Raw genomic sequence first — 21,818 nt, forward strand, 5'->3', positions numbered from 1 at the left:
TTCAACTTTGGTCAGCAAGCAATATAAACCCTCCTCAACAGATTTGGACAATTCAACTTTGGTCAGCAAGCAATATAAACCCTCATCAATAGAGTTGGACAATTCAACTTTGGTCAGCAAGCAATATAAACCCTCATCAATAGAGATGGACAATTCAACTTTGGTCAGTAAGCAATATCAACCCTCATCAATAGAGTTGACCAATTCAACTTTGGTCAGCAAGCAATATAAACCCTCATCAATAGAGTTGGACAATTCAACTTTGGTCAGCAAGCAATATAAACCCTCCTCAACAGATTTGGACAATTCAACTTTGGTCAGCAAGCAATATAAACCCTCATCAATAGAGTTGGACAATTCAACTTTGGTCAGTAAGCAATATAAACCCTCATCAATAGAGTTGGACAATTCAACTTTGGTCAGCAAGCAATATAAACCCTCATCAATAGAGTTGGACAATTCAACAAATCCATGAAAATTTGTTGCCTTTGTGTAAAGTCAAGCTTTATATGCCAGTTTTAGATCATAGCAACTGCTCACGTGGTTACCTTCCATGGGGAGTGGGGTGTTTTGGGGGGGGGGGGGGTAAGGGTTGGGAGGCGGAAAGGGTTGGGGGAGGGGGGGGGTAAGGTTTGGGATGGGAGGAGAGTCTAAATTATATTGAACGAGAAACCTGCGACAAAAGTTTTATGGAATAAAAAAAATTCTCAAAATCAAAATACAGTGTATCAAAATTGATTTTCCCATCTTATTATAATAGAGCAAACGTATATGGTTCACTATGTATGTTTATATGCGACGCAAACGTCTTCTTCTTCTTCTTCAAATATAATTACCACCCTCTAAATTAACCCTCTTAATTGCGTTAAGACTGCTGAGACCCCTGAGACCTTTCACGACCCTTTAATTCCCCCAAGACCATTCAGACAACTAAGACCACTGAAGACCCAAAATACCTTGAAGACCCCCAAAGACCCAACATACCCTGAAGACCCCCAAAGATCCAAAAATAACCTTCAAGGCCCTGAGGCTCAAAAATACCCTGAATACCCAAAAACCCAAAAGACCCTGAAAGCCGAAAACACCCTGGAGACCCAAAACACCCTGAAGACCCAAAACACCCTGAAGACCCAAAACACCCCGAAGACCCAAAACACCCCGGTGGAAACACCCCGAAGACCCAAAACACCCCGAAGACCCAAAACACCCCGAAGACCAAAAACACCCCGAAGACCCAAAACACCCCAAAGACCCAAAACACCCCGAAGACCCAAAACACCCCGAAGACCCAAAACACCCCGAAGACCCCAAACACCCCGAAGACCCAAAACACCCCAAAGACCCAAAACACCCCGAAGACCCAAAACACCCCGAAGACCCAAAACACCCCGAAGACCCCAAACACCCCGAAGACCCAAAACACCCCGAAGACCCAAAACACCCCGAAGACCCCAAACACCCCGAAGACCCCAAACACCCCGAAGACCCAAAACACCCCGGAGACCCAAAACACCCCGGAGACCCAAAACACCCCGGAGACCCAAAACACCCCGGAGACCCAAAACACACTCACTGTATATAATGATATTGTTGTGGATATGGCTCCTAAGAGTTAATAAAGTGTTCATTATAGCAGTTATTCCCATATTTAGTGTTTAGAATAAGAATGTAGGCATTAAGTGTCTTACTTAAAAAAACTTTAAAAAAGTAAGACATATATATCAAAAAAAAAAATATATATATAGATTTCAAATAAAGGAATTTTTTTTTTCTTTTTTTCAAAATTTTCAAAATTTTCAAAAATATTCACTTAAAAAATTCTCGTATCCATATCCAGTTCCGGATCTTCACCAAAATCGAATCAATTGGTTCTTGTCATATCCCCAACCCCTCCACCAAATTTCATCAGAATCTGTCCACAACACTGAGATATCCTGTTCACAGACAAACAAACAAACAGCCAAACAGGCAGGGGTGAAAACATAACTTCCGTCCAACTTTGGTGGCAGAGGTGAAAATGTCGAAAACTACATGATTCACATATGGGGGTCTATGCCTTACTTCCCATAACTGACCCCCTCACCCCACAAACGTAACAACATTATGAAATTATCCCCAATTTGTGTGCATGTCAATATTAACCAGATTTATGAATTTTGAAATGTAAAAATACTGATTATATCAATCCGTACTAACAATTACTGCAGCTATGAGAAAAATGCTGATGGTGAACAATGTGCTTTCTTTTTTAATCCGGAGGGTTTTGGGTGCCACCATTTTTATACGCAGATTTTTAATCTCCAATCCTTTTGCCAAAAGGAAATTCAGTCAATCATACAGGGCAAAAAAGCAGAATACTTCGTTCTTGTTATTGCTGAGACATTGAGTTTTCCTTCTGTGACTAGCTTTACTTCTAGAACTTCAAACTCAAAATCCTCAACACTGCTGCATTAAGCTGGATGTGAAGCGACAATCTTTGATATATGAATCAAGTATCCTTATCTCCAGACCACCATTGACACTAAAACTCTGCAAATTAAAACTCTTCAAAACCAACAGTTTCAACTATCTATATTATAAAATAGCTGTTTGTCTGTCTGTCTGTCTGGCTGTGTGTGTGTGTGTGTGTGTGTATGTGTGTGTGTGTGCACGCATGCCTGTCTGTGTGTGTCGCCATTTTTCTCAGATGGCTGAACGGATCTTTGTCAAACTTTCAAAAGTTCATCAGTGAATACCGGGAAGCGTTTTGAGCAATTTTTTTTTTTTTGGAAAATTTTACAAAAAAGTTAGATTTATTTGCACTTTTAAAAATCACTATGGTTCCTGAGCCTTTGCAGCTATGTGAAAGATAATATTGAATTATCCCCAATTTGTGTGTGTGTGTATCCTGTGTATTTGTGTATCCTTCTCCGAGCGGAGGAGGGAGGAGGGAGGACGGAGGAGGGAGGACGGAGGAGGGAGGACGGAGGAGGGAGGACAAAGGAGGGAGGACGGAGGAGGGAGGACGGAGGAGGGAGGACGGAGGAGGGAGGACGGAGGAGGGAGGACGGAGGGGCACGTACACTTTAAACATGTATATACATGTGGGATGTGGGATATATACATGTGCCGTGGGACATGTGTAGGTGTACGTGTGTGTGTGTGTGTGTGTGTGTATACGTGTGTGTGTGTGTATACGTGTATACGTGTGTGTGTGTGTGTGTGTGTGTGTGTGTGTGTGTGTGTGTGTGTGTGTGTGTGTAATATTATGATAGTAAATATACATTTTCCTTAGTAGGTGTAGGGTAGGGGAGTGTTTTCGGCACCCACAAAAAATGGTTTCTTCAAAATGCCAACAGGATTAGAAAATCACCAGGTAACACCGGGTACTCCTGCTAGTACATCATATAATAGCAATCACAGTAACGTACCTCAGTCTCTTCAAGCTCCCCACGACGCGTGAAGTAGACCGCAATGCTGGAGATGAGGACAACGTAGCCATTGACCCGTTCCATTGCCACAAAACTGTATAAACAGATGGCAAGGTGCAGAGTTAAGTTGTCCTTAAAATCAGGAAAATAATCCTGAGCCTGTTTCAAATGTGTCTTTCTGCTGCAAATAAAACTAGAACGGCACTCAGTAGAGAGCATACCTCCGCCAGGTGAACAGTTTACGTTTTGTATCCCAGAGTAGACCAGAAAAATCACAATACATAATCAGATTTAATCAAAATCATCTGTCTACAACTTTTTGATTTATCTTGCTGGATATCGATTTTGGCCCTATGTCCAAATGGTGAAGAATTCACTGAAAAAACTATACTAGCCGGATCTGGATCCGGATCATCACCAAAATTGAATCGATTCTTCCTTATCACACACACAACCTGTCCACCATGTTTCGTCCAAATCCATCCATAACCTTTTGAGATATCCTGCTATATGTTGGATTTTGCCCCATCTCTCAATGGTGAAGAATCACTTCAAAAATCAAATAATTATCGTATCCGAATCCATATTCAGATCTTCACCAAAATCGAATGGATTAGTCCTTGTCACACACCCAACATCTCCACTAAGTTTCGTCCAAATCCGTCCATAACTTTTTGAGATATCCTGCTATGTATCGTTTTGGCCCTATCTCCCAATGGTGAAGAATCACTTAAAAAATTCTAGTAGCCGAATCCGAATCTTCACCAAAATCTAATCATTTCGCCCTTGTCACATACGCTACCTCTCTGCCAAATTTCGTCCGAATCCGTCCACAACTTTTTGAGATATTGTGTTCACAAACAAACAAACAAACAGACAGACAGTGGTGAAAACATAACCTCCACCCACCCTTGTTGGCGGAGGTAATAAAAACCAAGACCGCGCTGTGAAAAGGATAAAAAATATTTAAAGGGTTTACAAAGTTAAAAAAAATAGTCGGCTGCATACCCTCAGATAGATGCAGAAAGGCTGATGTACTAGCTTGGAGATTTTATCTGTGGTCGTAATGTATCCAAAGATGATTAGATGCTTGGAAAATGTGCTTCTATCATCTCTGTCTTCTACCGCCTCATTTCTGATCTTGCACCCTTACCCTTTCCGAGCTCTGTCCCGCTAGGTTTCTCCAGGGCCTACAGAGTCTGCTCGTAACCTCCTACTGGTGAAACTCATAAAATCAAGAATAATTGCTCACCTCCACCTTTTCATTCCTCTTTTTCCCCCGCTGGGGGAACCAACTTCCTCAGCCTCTCTAATCTCATTCTTCCCTCCAGGGCTTCAAGTCAACTGTTCACCACCATCTCAGGTCATTACCCATTCCGAGCCATGATCTTTTCTACCCCCATCGACTCCTCTCCCTCCACCCCTCCCCCATCAAGCCCACCTCTTCACAGGTTTACAGTGTTTTTCTTCCATAATGATTGAGATTGAGAACTGTTTCCATCTCATCCACCAGGTGTCCTCCCCTTGCTGTCATCCATTCCTCCCTACGTCCCTTATTGCTCCAAGTCTCCGTCTATTTTGTCCATGAACCCTGCTGTTGTGTCCCACCTCCTCCCTCCTCCCCACTCTTTCTGCTGTTCTTTTTGTTCTGTTATGTCTGGATACATACTGTGTTCTACCTCCACCTTGAAAACTTAAGAGCCATTGTATTTTACTTTGGAGGTTTTAAAGCGGTGAAGCTGCTTCAATATTTGGCTATGTCCGTCCATCAAAACTGAAGAAGAACTTTTCTAACCCACCATGTTAAATTTTAAATGGTTCCAAAGGGTAATAATAAAGGGTAATTTTAAAGGGTAATTTTAAAGGGTAATTTTAAAGGGTAATTTTAAAGGGTAATTTTAAAGGGTAATTTTAAAGGGTAATTTTAAAGGGTAATTTTAAAGGGTAATTTTAAAGGGTAATTTTAAAGGGTAATTTTAAAGGGTAATTTTAAAGGGTAATTTTAAAGGGTGAGTTTAAAGGGTAAGTTTAAAGGGTAAGTTTAAAGGGTAATTTTAAAGGGTAATTTTAAAGGGTAATTTTAAAGGGTAATTTTAAAGGGTAATTTTAAAGGGTAATTTTAAAGGGTAATTTTAAAGGGTAATTTTAAAGGGTAATTTTAAAGGGTAATTTTAAAGGGTAATTTTAAAGGGTAATTTTAAAGGGTAATTTTAAAGGGTAATTTTAAAGGGTAATTTTAAAGTGTAATTTTAAAGGGTAATTTTAAAGGGTAATTTTAAAGGGTAATTTTAAAGGGTAATTTTAAAGGGTAATTTTAAAGGGTAATTTAAAGGGTAATTTAAAAGGGTAATTTAAAAGGGTAATTTAAAAGGGTAATTTTAAAGGGTAATTTTAAAGGGTAATTTTAAAGGGTAATTTTAAAGGGTAATTTTAAAGGGTAATTTTAAAGGGTAATTTTAAAGGGTAATTTTAAAGGGTAATTTTAAAGGGTAATTTTAAAGGGTAATTTTAAAGGGTAATTTTAAAGGGTAATTTTAAAGGGTAATTTTAAAGGGTAATTTTAAAGGGTAATTTTAAAGGGTAATTTTAAAGGGTAATTTTAAAGGGTAATTTTAAAGGGTAATTTTAAAGGGTAATTTTAAAGGGTAATTTTAAAGTGTAATTTTAAAGGGCATTTCTGATGGGTTTCATTATTTTCTTGGCTTTGCCTATTTCATATTAAAAATGCCAAACCGAACCGCTTCCTTTGGACACTGGTGCGATTTTTCATTTGATTTTGCACAATTAGAACGATAATTTTTCAATACAGTCACGACAAATGAAGAAATCAAAATTTAAAGGGATTAAAAAGCCAGTAGAAAAAGCTAACTTTAAAGCTTGAGCAATCTTAGACCTTAACAGGACATAAATATCACATATCATCACAGCACAGAGAGAATCCGTAAAGGCACCATCTTTGCTTCAACTAACACATACATCTTTATTGTTTTCATCCCCTACCCCCACCCCTATCCCTCCCCCCCGCCCCCCCCTCACAAACAGAAAAAATATAACAGCTGTAGATAGAATTTCTTACTGTTCATTGGAGGTACCGCCAGTGAGAGAGTAGAGAGCAGCCTGTCCCTCAGCAGCTGATTCTGAGTATGGAGGTAACAAGCCACGAGCATCACGAGGACATCGTGGGTGGCGTACACGCCTTGCCCCATGCCTATGGTTGGAAATGCGGGTGTGAGGTTAATGTTTGGGGACTATCAAAATGAATGCAATACCTAAAGGGATAAGATAATATGTTACTAAATGGAGAGGCGTCCGTCCGTCTGCCACGTGAAAAAGAAACAGGACGTCGAGCTTTAATGTAGCAGTTCCTGCAGTCGTAGAATTATAAATGGTAACGTTATTGGGTATACTAGAAACACCCAGAAGTGGGCACACCAATACAAGTTATAAACAATCCACATACATTATGCAGTTCACATATAATATCATAGCTACTCGTAGAAAAATCGGACAGGCAATGCGATACAGAATACATGCATAAAGACCCATTTAATTACTTTTATTAGCTAAAGATCATTGCGGCCCAGCTAGAGGCCTAGCAAGTTGAGATGACTCGGATCCGTTAGTCTGTGGGTGGACGCGATAAGCATAGAATGCCTCAAGAATGTTGGATTTCCTCCAAATTTCTTTCAGTTTGGTGTTGAACAACAGTAGCGACTGTTTGAAAAGGTAACCATATGTTGGACAGAAGTGAATGAATAGTTTGTGGTTATAATAATTATTCCTTCCTGTAGGTGTGCCCAATGAAATGCCACAATAAACTGATGAAACACCCTAACAAGAAGTTTATTCAAGGTGGAAAACCCCCTTGAGAAGAGGAGGGGTATAGGAAGTTGCTACAACTTCTGTGGTGTGGCCCCAGTCCTCCTGGCAAGTTTGGTTGAGATTGGATAAGTAACGACCGAATGTATTGCAGTCAGACAGACAACCATACAGACACCAAATGCATATTTCAGTATACATAAATCAGAGCAAGGGTTTTTTCTTTGTACACAAAGTCGAGGCTCATGGAAAAGCTGGAACACGGAACAGATTAGGACACAACAGAATAAAAGGGAAAGCAGAAAGAGTGGGGGGTTGGGAGGGGTGGGAACACCAGTATCAGGGTTGAGGGCCAAATAGAGGGAGACAAACAAGCAGGGGATGTGGATAAGAATGAGGGGTGGGGCAAGATGCAGGGGTGGACAAGATGGATGCAGGAGCAGACTCTCAGGAAAGAAAAAACTGGAAATTTGAGAGGGGGGCTTGGTGAATGGGAGATAGAAAAGATCATGGTGTTGGATGGGAGATTAACTGAGATGGTGGTTTCATGAAATCGGTGTGATGTGTCTGACAGCACATACGAGTTGCCTTTCATGTTATCAACTGAATTACTTGCACATTCTTGCAAAAATAAAAAGTATATGCGCATAATTGGGATTATTAATGCTTCAAAATACTGATTAGATAAAAGTGGGATTTCGGCGAGGAAAGGCAAAAAGTCAAATAAAGGAGTCGTTGCATAGTGAAGGCCTAACTGTTTCCTAGCTTCTGTAAATATAACAAACTAGCGGGGTCACCCGTGGGATTCCCACGGGTGACCCCGCAAGTTTGCATTGACGTTCGTCGATGGACTCGTTCGCCCGTCTCATTCGTTTTCTTGCTACATCCTGTTCAAGTCTGCGTTCTTCATCGATCGTCTCATTCATTTTGGAAATAGAAGTTTCCACGCAGCGCATGAATTGTCACGATCCTCAAGAGGAATTTGTCTCGTAATCATCAAATGATAAATGGCAAGTAAATTATATTGTGGAAAATTAAAGATTTCAAATAAACCTATTTAAAGTGTATGCGCACATAAGTAATAAAAAAAACGAAGAAATATCTCTCGGTAATTTCCTGAAACATATTTTACTTCCGGCTAATAATGTTGAATGAAATAAAAACGAAGAAATATATGTCGGCATCATTGTCGACGTTTTTGTGACGACTGTCATCAAACGAAAAAGTAATATATCTTAACGGAAAAGCAAAAGCGAATTTTTAATATATATCGACACGTTGCCGTCGGTGTCATGTTGGGCGGTGTATGATACACCATGACGCGATTTTAAAAAATATATCTCTGCATTTTCCCGCGTGTGTGGAATGTTCTCAATTATTGCTGACACCGAGTCTAAAACCATCGATAAAAATGAAATCATATGGTGAGTTAGATTGGAGATAAAGGCGTGAGAGAGACTCAATGGCCTTGAAGTTACAGGCGTTTGAGAATTCATTTCGTTCTATAAAGGGCAACTTTCATCGGATTTTCTTCCCGTTTTTTTTCAACCGAGTCTAAAACTATGTTAGCGACTGTGAAAAATGAAATGATATATCGAATTTGATTTGAAATAAAACTGGGAGAGAGGGCAAGACACCACGGGCCTACAAAACAGGCCTCAAAGCTATGCGAGTTAATAAAATGGTGGATATTTGTTTATAATTATATGAAGCCTCTCCCAGAATGGGTGGAGCTATGGGTGGAGCTACTCTGCAAACCGAGTAAGCCACACCCCAGACAGACACCCAACAGACAGATAGACAGACAGACAGAATCATCTACGGCTATTATAATATCGACTAGCGGGGTCACCCGTGGGAATCCCACGGGCATGGACGTGTGCTAGTGGGGTCACCGGTGGGAATCCCACGGGTATGGACGTGTGTGACATTTGGACATCTTGATTTAGATGCTGCACATTAAATTTTACAAAATGGGTAAAATGGTGTAATGAACACAATTTATTGATTTCACATAATATGTGACCCCTCACTCCTCTCCACCCTCACGCCTCTCCAATGTCACTCCTCCTCACACTCCTCTCCAATACCTCCTCACACTCCTCTCCAATACCTCCTCGCACTCCTCTCCAATACCTCCTCGCACTCCTCTCCAATACCTCCTCGCACTCCTCTCCAATACCTCCTCGCACTCCTCTCCAATACCTCCTCGCACTCCTCTCCAATACCTCCTCGCACTCCTCTCCAATACCTCCTCGCACTCCTCTCCAATACCCCCTCGCACTCCTCTCCAATACCTCCTCGCACTCCTCTCCAATACCTCCTCGCACTCCTCTCCAATACCTCCTCGCACTCCTCTCCAATACCTTCCCGCACTCCTCTCCAATACCTCCTCGCACTCCACTCCAATACCTCCTCACACTCCTCTTCAATACCTCCTCACACTCCTCTCCAACCCCTCACACTCCTCTCCAACCCCTCACACTCCTCTCCAACCCCTCACACTCCTCTCCAACCCCTCACACTCCTCTCCAACCCCTCACACTCCTCTCCAATCCCTCACACTCCTCTCCAACCATTCACACTCCTCTCCAATCCCTCACACTCCTCTCCAATCCCTCACACTCCTCTCCAATCCCTCACACTCCTCTCCAATCCCTCACACTCCTCTCCAATCCCTCACACTCCTCTCAAATCCCTCACACTCCTCTCAAATCCCTCACACTCTAAAATCCCTCACACTCCTCGAAAATGCCTCACACTCCTCTTCAATTCCTCATACTCCCCTCCAATCGCGCCTCACTTGCCTCTCCAATCGCGCCTCACTCTCCTCTCCAATCGCTCCTCACTCCCCTCTCCAATCGCCCCTCACTCCCCTCTCCAATGGCTCCTCACTCGCCTCTCCAATTGCTCCTCACTCGCCTCTCCAATCGGCCCTCACTCTCCAACCCCTCGCTCCTCTCCAACCCCTCGCTCCTCTCCAATCCCTCGCTCCTTTTCAACCCCTCGCTCCTCTCCAACCCCTCGCTCCTCTCCAACTCCTCACTCCTCTCCAACCCCTCACTCCTCTCCAACTCCTCACTCCTCTGCAACCCCTCGCTCCACTCCAACCCCTCACTACGCACGCTGCACAGTGGAGAGCATTGTACACAGGGGAGAGGAGGAAAGGATCACATACGTCATACAGGGGAGAGGAGGGAGCATAGGATGGGAAGTGAAACTTCTACCTTCACTTGGTTGACTTCACTTGATTTGATTTGAGAGGGTGGAGGGTGGAGGGTGGAGGGTGGAGAGTGGAGAGTGGAGAACCCGCCTTGACTCTTGTTCATTTATAAATTTGAAAGTATCGAAAATACTTCGCTTTACAAAGTAGAAGTGGATTAAAACCAAACGTTATCTATATAATAATACCGTAAGGACTCGACTTTGTTATCCCTTTTACGCCGCACCCAGTGACCCGATGCCCACGGCACTAATGCATTTTCCATCTACGAACCGCGCTCTTTGTTTATCACGTACAGCCATACTCGAAAAATCTGAATTCGCCGACTTTGGGACCCAAAAGCATCCGATTAATCGGCCGATACGACGCCATCTTACGACACCATCGTATTGGCGTCTGCTGGGCGAAGGCAATGCGAGCCGTCCGCTGATTGGACAGTCGAGTGATGTGAACCAAATCGTCTTTTTATTCCCTTGAACATTTTAAATTAGGATATATAAGGAAACGTCTTTATCGTCATTTTAATATAAATGGAGTGACGTTTTGGAAACGTTTTTTGAAGTTTGAAGTTTTTTCGAATCGAAGTGAAGAAGTTTTTGAAGTTTTGATTTTGGAAACGTTAAATGGAGAAACAGTTTCACAGGAAGAGAATGCGATGCGATGAAGAAGAATCCATCTTTATTTTATTTTTTTGAACCACAAAAGATTGAAGCTCCACAAAGTCAAGAATGTGAAACTACGTGAATGTAATAAAATAAAAATATACATAAACGACACAGTTCTATGAAAGTTTCACAGGAAGAGAATGCGATGCGATGTGAAGAAGAATCCATCTTTATGTTATCTTACGACACCATCGTATTGGCATCTGCTGGGCGAAGGCAATGCGAGCCGTCCGCTGATTGGACAGTCGAATGGTGTGAACATGGGTGGTGTGAAACCAAATGGTCTTTTTATTCCCTTGAACATTTTAAATTAGGATATATAAGGAAACGTCTTTATCGTCATTTTAATAAAGTTAAATGGAGTGACGTTGCGATACTCGGGGTGCGTTGCAAAGAAGAAGATCCCATGAGCGCTCCCCTATGCCATCCATAATGGTACACTCTATCCATACACCACATCCTCCCTTCCGTGGATGTTCCACGGGTTTCACGTCTTTATCGTCATTTTAATAAAGTTAAATGGAGTGACGTTGCGATACTCGGGGTGCGTTGCATAAATCCTCGTAACTCAGAGAGGTGTAGCAGGTGGCGAGACGTAAGGAAGCTTAAAGACAACGAGCTGAAAACAGACGAACGATATGTCAATCTCTTTCTACACCGAACGGAAATAAAAGTATGAGAGCGGGAAGGCATGGCCTGAGCACTTCGAGCAGAGAGGACTGATTGGACTTAACTTAAAGATAAAAAATTGGAGCTTAACGGAAGAAGAAGATCCCACGAGCGCTCCCCTTCCCCTATGCCATCCATAATGGTACACTCTATCCATACACCACATCCTCCCTTCCATGGATGTTCCACGGGTTTCGGCTAGTTAATAAATATTGTATTCCATAGTTGGTCGACATTATTATGTACATTTTTGAAGAACTGTATTGTTTAATTACATAGTTGGAAGAGTTGAATCGCCTAAAACAAACTTTGTATGTAACCCCAGGAATATGGAATAATATAATTTGACTTTGGTTCGATCCCGAACTTCAGTATTCATTCGCTGTACTTTTACCAAGTAATAATATAAATAACGTGGTCGTGGGAACGTTTTCTTCTATCCTTCACCTCTCGTTCCCTCTCTCATTCTTTTCTCGCATTCTTTCTCTCATTCTTCCCTCTCATTCTCATCTCTCATTCTCCACTCTCATTCTACTCTCTCATTCTCCTCTCTCATTCTCCTCTCTCATTCAGCTATCATTCTCCTCTCTCATTCTCCTCTCTCCTTCGCCGTGCCCACTTAACAGTCAACACATTCAAAAGGGATGTTGGAATACATTTTGCCGATTTTCTCAACTTTAGCTGAAACTGAGACTTGAACCATCCTAGCGACTGTGATGGTGAATTAGAGTGGCCTTTGAAAATGTATTTCGTTCTATAAACGGTAACTTTCATTGAATTTTCTTCCTGTTTTTTGAAACCGAGTCACGATTGTTTTATATATCTCGGCATTTTCCCGTCTGTTATTTTAGGCGATTCAGCCTTGAGAACTCGTGCGGAAAAAAAACAAAAAAAAACAATGATGGAATTAATGCCAGTTTAAACAGGATTACGTTTACTTCCGTATAATAATGATGAATGAAATAATAACGAAGAAATATCTGTCGGCAATTTCCCGTCTGTGGCGACACGTGAACGAAGCTATGCTCCTCTCTCCACATTATTGTGACGACGTATAAATTAAATATTTCATCGAAAAGTCCGCCACGAATTTTTAATATATCTCGCCATTTTCCCGTCTGTTATTTCAGGCGGTGTATGACTGACAGTGCCGCGATTTAAAAAATATATATCTCGGCAATTTCCCGTGCGTTCGTGAATGTTCTCAATTATTTCTGACACCGAGTCTAAAACCATCGATAAAAATTAAATCAGATGGTGAATTCGAGATAAAATCGTGAGGGTGACTCTCAATGAATGGGCTTTATTTTTCAGGCCTTTGAGAATTCATTTCGTTCTATAAACGGAAACTTTCTTGGGATTCTCTTCCCGTTTTTTTTTCAACCGAGTCTAACACTATGTTAGCGACTGTTAAAAATGAAATGATATATCGAATTAGAATTGAAATAAACCTGTGTGAGAGAGAAAGACAGCACGGGCCTAACTAAACAGGCCTCAAAGCTATTCGAGGTAATAAAATGGTGGATATTTGTTTACATGAAGCCTCTCCAAGAAGGAGGAGTGGGTGGAGCTACTCTGCAAACCGAGTAAGCCACACCCCCGGACAGACGTCCAACAGACAGACAGACAGACAGAATCATCTATGGCTATTATAATATAGACTAGCGGGGTCACCCGTGGGAATCCCACGGGCATGGATGTGTGTGACATTTCGACATATTGAGTTATATGCTGCACATTCATTTTTACAAAATGGTTACTGGCAAGTCATCAGATCCAGAAATGGTGTGAATTTAGTTATTTCACATAATATGTGACCCCTCACTCCTCTCCACCTGACACTCTCCTGTCTCCACCTGACACTCTCCTGTCTCCACCTGACACTCTCCTCTCTCCACCTAGCACTCCTCTCCTCTCCAATCCCTCACACTCCTCTCCTCTCCAATCCTTCACACGCCTCTCCAATCGCGCCTCACACTCCTCTCCAATCGCGCCTCACACTCCTCTCCAATCGCGCCTCACACTCCTCTCCAATCGTGCCTCACACTCCTCTCCAATCGTGCCTCACACTCCTCTCCAATCGTGCCTCACACTCCCCTCCAATCACTCCTCTCCAATCGTGCCTCACACTCCTCTCCAATCGTGCCTCACACTCCTCTCCAATCGTGCCTCACACTCCTCTCCAATCGCGCCTCACACTCCTCTCCAATCGCGCCTCACTCGCCTCTCCAATCGGCTTTCCCCGTCTCGTTTCTCTCCTTTTTCTCCCGTCTCGTTCTTTTTCTTGCTCCAAATCGGCCCGTCGGAATCGGAAATCGGCCCGTCTCGCCCGTCGGAATCGGAAATCGGCCCGTCTTGCTTTTGTGCTTGTGCGTAAATAAATTGTGTTCATGACACCATTTCTGGTGTTGGGCTAGCGGCTAGGGTGCCGGCTTAGGATCCTGGGTTCGAATCTCGGTCGATCGCCGAATTAATGCCAGGGGGGTTGACTCAGCCTGTCATCCTTCCGAGGTCGGCTAATTGAGTACCAGTTCACTGGTAATTCCCTGTTTGTCGTTGAAGGCGGCAAAAAGGGTTGGCGTCAGGAAGGGCATCCGGCCGTAAAACATTGCTTCAAAAAGGGGACAAAAAAACAACAACTACCACGGTCCCCGAAAAGGCCAACCCCCGCTTTGCGGGGAAAAATGGCCTCTAAACGGTGGTTTTTACACCATTTCTGGATCTGATGACTTGCCAGTAACCATTTTGTAAAAATGAATGTGCAGCATCTAACTCAATATGTCGAAATGTCACACACATCCATGCCCGTGGGATTCCCACGGGTGACCCCGCAAGTTTGCATTGACGTTCGTCGATGGACTCGTTCGCCCGTCTCATTCGTTTTCTTGCTGCATCCTGTTCAAGTCTGCGTTCTTCATCGATCGTCTCATTCATTTTGGAAATAGAAGTTTCCACGCAGCGCATGAATTGTCACGATCCTCAAGAGGAATTTGTCTCGTAATCATCATTGTGGAAAATTAAAGATTTCAAATAAACCTATTTAAAGTGTATTCGCACATAACTAATTTTAAAAAACGAAGAAATATCTCTCGGTAATTTCCTGAAACATATTTAACTTCCGGCTAATAATGTTGAATTAAATAAAAACGAAGAAATATATGTCGGCATCATTGTTGACGTTTTTGTGACGACTGTCATCAAACGAAAAAGTAATATATCTTAACGGAAAAGCAAAAGCGAATTTTTAATATATATCGACACGTTGCCGTCGGTGTCATGTTGGGCGGTGTATGATACACCATGACGCGATTTTTAAAAATATATCTCTGCATTTTCCCGCGTGTGTGGAATGTTCTCAATTATTGCTGACACCGAGTCCAAAACCATCGATAAAAATGAAATCATATGGTGAGTTAGATTGGAGATAAAGGCGTGAGAGAGACTCAATGGCCTTGAAGTTGAAGTTACAGGCGTTTGAGAATTCATTTCGTTCTATAAACGGCAACTTTCATTGGATTTCCTTCCCGTTTTTTTTCAACCGAGTCGAAAACTATGTTAGCGACTGTGAAAAATGAAATGATATATCGAATTTTTAATATGTATCGACACGTTGCCGTCGGTGTCATGTTAGGCGGTGTATGATACACCATGACGCGATTTTAAAAAATATATCTGCATTTTCCCGCGTGTGTGGAATGTTCTCAATTATTGCTGACACCGACTCTAAAACCATCGATAAAAATGAAATCATATGGTGAGTTAGATTGGAGATAAAGGCGTGAGAGAGACTCAATGGCCTTGAAGTTACAGGCATTTGAGAATTCATTTCGTTCTATAAACGGCAACTTTCATCGGATTTTCTTCTCGTTTTTTTTCAACCGAGTCTAAAACTATGTTAGCGACTGTGAAAAATGAAATGATATATCGAATTTAAAATAGATATCGACACATTGCCGTCGGTGTCATGTTGGGCGGTGTATGATACACCATGACGCGATTTTAAAAAATATATCTCTGCATTTTCCCGCGTGTGTGGATTGTTCTCAATTATTGCTGACACTGAGTCTAAAAGTAAAACCATCGATAAAAATGAAATCATATGGTGAGTTAGATTGGAGATAAAGGCGTGAGAGAGACTCAATGGCCTTGAAGTTACAGGCCTTTGAGAATTCATTTCGTTCTATAAACGGCAACTTTCATCGGATTTTCTTCCCGTTTTTTTTCAACCGAGTCTAAAACTATGTTAGCGACTGTGAAAAATGAAATGATTTATCGAATTTGATTTGAAATAAAACTGGGGGAGAGCAAGACACCACGGGCCTACAAAACAGGACTCAAAGCTATGCGAGTTAATAAAATGGTGGATATTTGTTTATAGCCACTCCCAGAATGGGTGGAGCTATGGGTGGAGCTACTCTGCAAACCGAGTAAGCCACACCCCGGACAGACACCCAACAGATAGACAGACAGACAGAATCATCTACGGCTATTATAATATAGATAGTTGGATGTTGAGCAATACCTTTGCGTGCTCGTAGCAGTCGTATCTCTCACAGCACGAGCCGCTTCAGAGGCGAAGTCCAGCGCCCCTGCGATGGGTTTGGTCACTGTGCCCACTACTCCACGACTAAGACTGCTCACAAAGCCCGAGAGGCCCGAATCGGACCTCATACCTTCCACGGTGCCCGTAACAACACTGGTAAGCCCACCTACAATGCCTAAGAATTTTGAAAAGCAAATAAATTATAAAGGAAGGGAAACAATCAGTTATAAAGCAAGAAAAGAAAAGTATCCACACAAAGAGGAAGCAAAAGTTGCAGCAAGCAGACTCGAGTTAGTTAAAAAAAAAACATGCACGACAACATACACCAAGAAGTACAGTACTACTCAATAGATGATGAACAGCTGGTTCTGATAAATCAATCAAAGTTACGCCATGGCCAACTCACATAGGTGCATGAAGCTGTCTAAAGAAGAGCGTACCATGGGCGAGACCGTAGACCCCTGCCACAAGGTGATCTCCGGTGCGTACTGCCTGGCTGTGGATTTGCTCTCGCTCTGACTGGTGTCGTTGATCCATGGTAAGTCCCAAGCCGGCAGATAATGAGCCTGCCACCTGTTTGTACACCGAGAAACAAAAGGATACAATGCAACAACAAAAGAAAATCAGAAACAAACTAGAACAATGCGACTGTCGCCAATATGCCTCCCCTTTGTTCTTACAACGGGTAGATGCCATCACTCTGCATATGTATGGGTAGTGGATCATGTTTGTGAAGTTTCATGTTGATTGGATTAGGTTCGTTTTTCTATCCAAGATGGCTGCCAAACCACGTGACCTATGACATCAACATTTTCTAACTATATGCAACAGTGCTGTTAGATGATATTTGTAAAAATTTCGCATATATAGGGTGAGCGGTTTCAGAGATATAATTATTTAATATTTTCCTTCAATCCAAAATGGCTGCCAAACCATGTGACCTCTGATGTCATAAATTTAATATTTCAATACAAATGGATCATAGATCATGTGCATGCTATTTCAGATTTTTAGGATAAGGAATTCGATTAAAACATTTTTGGCTGGTATACCACTTCACCTATGATGTCATCATTATCATGCTTTTGTTCCCCATTGGGAGTACTTGACAATGTGGCAAGTTTCAAAAAAATTCTATTCAGCGGTTTCCGAGAAATAATTTTTTAATTATTTGCTTTTAATCCAAATGGCTGCCATACCACGTGACCTGTGACGTCACCATTATCATAAGAACATTCTGCATGGGTGTCACTCCTACCCTGAATGTTTCGTCTCAATCGAACATATGGTTACCGTACTAAGAAAAACAAAGTCGCCGGAGGCATAAAAAACCCAAAACAAAAACCTGCAAGGAAAGAGAGGATAAACTTTTAATCGAGAGCAACAAAGCCCATGTTTAGCTTTAGCATCGGCTTGCTAAAATAATATTGTTCGTACTTGAGGAAGACATTCTCGCATTATCCACATGAAAACCTTTTCAATTGCAGTTCCAAATGTGTCCTCATTTTTGGGACCACACATCATTTTTGCACATGAGAGTGACGAGTAGTTTACAAACCTTAGCAGTTGAATCTGAAACACCATGCGTGACCTGCCGGATGAGACCACCCACATTCCCGTGACGTAAAAGCGATGTGACTCCCTCTGATACATCTGTAAGGAGTCCGACAGGGTTTCCCAGGAAATCCACAGATCCAAGGATGTTCACGGCCTGCCCAAGGAACTCCTGGCATAAAAAGACATTACAAGGATAATTACATTGGTCCAAGCATTCAAATTTCAAATTGAAGCGCCACTCGAAAAACACTTTGATCTGGAGAATTATGCACAAAGAAGCGTCAAAACAGAAATAATATCAACAAAAAGGAATATAAACAAAAATTTCAAATGTGGCAATCTTATGTACATGTTGAGAGCACAACAAATTACCTCCCTGTAGTGCTTCAGAATGTCATTGAACAGGTTATCTGCCGTCTCGTAAGGGTGCGCACGCATGTAAGGACGAAGTTCCACTGCAGCATCCTCAAAGCGCACAAATGGAATTCCCAGAGCACCCTTCAGCATCTTGGGTTGGGCAAAGTGTAGAGAGCAAAGCACAAAGGGAACAAGAAAAAGAGCAATCAGAGATTGCAAACCCTCGCCAGGATGTATTTTCAGTGGTTTTCAAGGCTGTGTTAAAACAAATATGGCGGCCGAACCACGTGACCGATGACGTCATCATTATTATTTTTTTTCTCCACCAATTTATGCCTACATGACGGGGAGGGGAGAGGAGGAGGACTGGACATGCACAACGAGGTAAGCAGATGAGGAAGTTAATGGTAATAATACTCGTAATAACAATAATAAATCTGTGTCTGGTACAGGATTAGATACTCAAATTGTATATTGTTATGGATCTGGTCTCGGGGGTAAATGGGGATAGATTAGAATAGTCATTTCCCAGTGCACATTAGAATAAGGGTGATGTAATTACTGTAATTAAAGATATCGTGTCGAGTAACGTATTTAGGAAATTATCGTCTTCCCTGCCCAAGTGTCTATGCCCCATCTACCCCCTCCCTACAGTCTGCAATGTTCCCCGTTGTTAATATGTCGTCACGTTTTCTACAAGTCACTTGCACAAATCATCAACTGAAAACATACCACAACTGTGCGAAAAGACCAGGTAAGAAACCCCACCATGTCGTGGGAATGAGAGTGCTGCGTGACCAGAACATCTCCCTTGTTCCCTGCAAATCAGCGTGGGATCCGCATCGCCCAATGTACACACGTCACAGGGATCCGCATCGCGCAATGTACACATGTCGCAGGGATCCGCATCGCCCAATGTACACATGTCGCAGGGATCCGCATCGCCCAACGTACACGTCGCAGGGATCCACATCGCCCAATGTACACATGTCGCAGGGATCCACATCGCCCAATGTACACATGTCGCAGGGATCCACATCGCCCAATGTACACATGTCGCAGGGATCCACATCGCCCAATGTACACATGTCGCAGGGATCCACATCGCCCAATGTACACATGTCGCAGGGATCCGCATCGCCCAACGTACACATGTCGCAGGGATCCACATCGCCCAATGTACACGTCGCAGGGATCCACATCGCCCAATGTACACATGTCGCAGGGATCCACATCGCCCAATGTACACATGTCGCAGGGATCCACATCGCCCAATGTACACATGTCGCAGGGATCCACCCCGCTCGCCAGGAATGATAAAAGCAGGGACACAGTGCTGGTAAAAGAGCACTTCCGTTGGATGAGGTCATGTGTCGTGGGTGCATGTGGTTACTGGTGTTGGCCCTCTCACTGCCTTTCATTTATCTTCGTGTTCATTCAATATAGTTTGTTTGCCACTTTTGCAGCCATGTCTCCTTCTCCTTCTTCTTTTTATTCTTCACCCGTGCCCCATTTTCTTGTAAATATATCATTGGTTTTGATGAACATTGTGTGGTCAAGTGGGAAAAAGAAGAACACACGGCCGCAAAAACTTTGTAGACAATAGCCAATTGGCCAATTAACCCTATTTAAAAAAAATAAAAAAAAATTAACCCTATAAGTCAGGTAAATTTCGGATCTGCACATTAACATCCCTGTTTAACAAAACCCTTCTTAAATGAAACATGGTGATTATGGTGATCATGGTGATCAAGATGGGGAAAGCGCTGTGTAATCGGTATTGATTCATTTGGTATGCTAGATAAAGCGCCAACATCAAATGATCTGCCTGGGAATCCCCGCTCAACACTTCAACCGGGCAGATTTGTGGCGGCATGGATTCTTAAATTAAAATTAACCACTAGAATCAAGGGGCTTTTTCTTTTGATACTTCCTGCCAGGCAGTGTGATGGCCATGGTAGACTGCACACACCATTACACACACACACACACAAAAAAAAAAAAACACACACACACACACACACACACACACACACACACACACACACACACACACACACACACACACCACACCACACCAGTTTGTTCCTGATATGCTTCCAAACCCTTGGGCCAGTTTCCCTGAAGTTTGCTACACTGCATTATTACCTCTGCCACCGAGAGTGGATGGAGGTTACGTTTTCACCCCTATTTGTCTGTTTGTTTGTCTGTCTGTCTGCTTGTCTGTCTGCAAAAAGGATATCTCAAATAGTATATCTCAAAATCTCAAAAGGATATCTCAAAATAGAACTTTCCCCTGAAGAACTGTATTCTGTAATATATTATAACACCTTTTTCTTCTTCTTCTATAAAAGGATGCTTTCGACTTACTCACCAAATCTATTCATTCCAAAAAAAAATTCCATCTCTTACAGTTCCTTTTTTCTACATTCCCGAAACTCTCCTGCACTCCACCCCTCCTTCAGCGTCCTCAAACATATTTTTGACTCGAAGGTCTCAAGAAACTCATTTTGCAATAAATGTTCGTTTCTCATTAATCGTACACTTTTCAAAATCCAATCTCACCCCTCCCCTCCAAATCTTCCCCATCACCCCTTCCCTCCAAAACTTCCCCATCACCCCTCCCCTCCAAAACTTCCCCATCACCCCTCCCCTGCAAATCTACCCCCTTGCCCCTCCCCTCAAAATCCTCCCCATCACCCATCTCTTTCAAATATTCCCCCTTGCCCCTCCCCTCCAATTCTTCCCCATCACCCATCCCTTTCAAATCTTCCCCATCACCCCTCCCCTCCAAAACTTCCCCATCACCCCTCCCCTCCAAATCTACCCCCTTGCCCCTCCCCTCCAAATCTTCCCCATCACCCATCTCTTTCAAATCTTCCCACTTGCCCCTCCCCTCCAAATCTTCCCCATCACCCATCCCTTTCAAATCTCCCCCCTTCCCTCCTAAACTCCCCCCACACCCCTCCCCTCCGAGACTCTTCCTCGCTCCTCCCATCCTAGACTCCCCTCTCACCCCTCCTCAAAGCATCCTCCCCGCTTCTTCCCCCTTCCAACTTTCACCTTCATCTCCCCCAACCTTCTGCCTCGCTCTTCCCCCTCCTCAAATAACACCTCACTGTGCCTCACACAATTACCATCAAACCTTTTGTCCGCCCCATTCTTCCCTTTCTCCAAGCTATTCTGAAATCTCTGACACACCTTCAACAGCTCTCCCTCCCTCTTCCTTCTCTTCCACATCTCACCCTACCCCTCCCCCCCCCCCCCTGTTCTGTATCCGATGCTCCCCCTTCCTCTTCATTAACGGTATGGACCTCAAACATCCGGGGCCTTCGCTCAAACTTGACTGATCTCTCCATACAGGTTGCTTCTGACAAACCAGACGTGATCTGCTTAACAGAAACTTTCCTCCTTCATGATGTCTCTGATTCCTTGGTATCTCTCCCAGGTTACTCCCTCCTCCGGTATGATAGACCTGAGCCTCGTCCTGGAGGTGGGGTTTCTATCTTTATAAAAAACTCTGTTCCTCACTCGCCCTGCACTGCCCTCTCTCCACCTCACCCCTAGGAATACCT

At 42.9% G+C, this 21,818-nt stretch overlaps 2 protein-coding genes across 2 annotated transcripts in view; both read right to left on the minus strand.

Moving 5' to 3' along the window:
- Nucleotides 1–21,818, minus strand: part of LOC144891290 (uncharacterized) — a 981,422-nt gene that overhangs the window by 224,896 nt on the left and 734,708 nt on the right. The window lies entirely within an intron of this gene.
- The window catches only part of LOC144893605 (intermembrane lipid transfer protein VPS13D-like), a gene marked incomplete at its 5' end in the record, with an annotated part of 95,056 nt that overhangs the window by 10,029 nt on the left and 63,209 nt on the right, over nt 1–21,818 (minus strand). The window contains 6 exon segments of the mRNA XM_078784272.1: nt 3,411–3,504; nt 6,487–6,618; nt 16,309–16,504; nt 16,770–16,902; nt 17,888–18,055; nt 18,259–18,393. Of these exon segments, the coding sequence (XP_078640398.1) occupies nt 3,411–3,504; nt 6,487–6,618; nt 16,309–16,504; nt 16,770–16,902; nt 17,888–18,055; nt 18,259–18,393 (858 nt within the window).

Source organism: Myxine glutinosa, chromosome 1, assembly GCF_964187855.1.
Source record: "Myxine glutinosa chromosome 1, kmMyxGlut1.1, whole genome shotgun sequence".
Lineage (NCBI taxonomy): Eukaryota > Metazoa > Chordata > Myxini > Myxiniformes > Myxinidae > Myxine > Myxine glutinosa.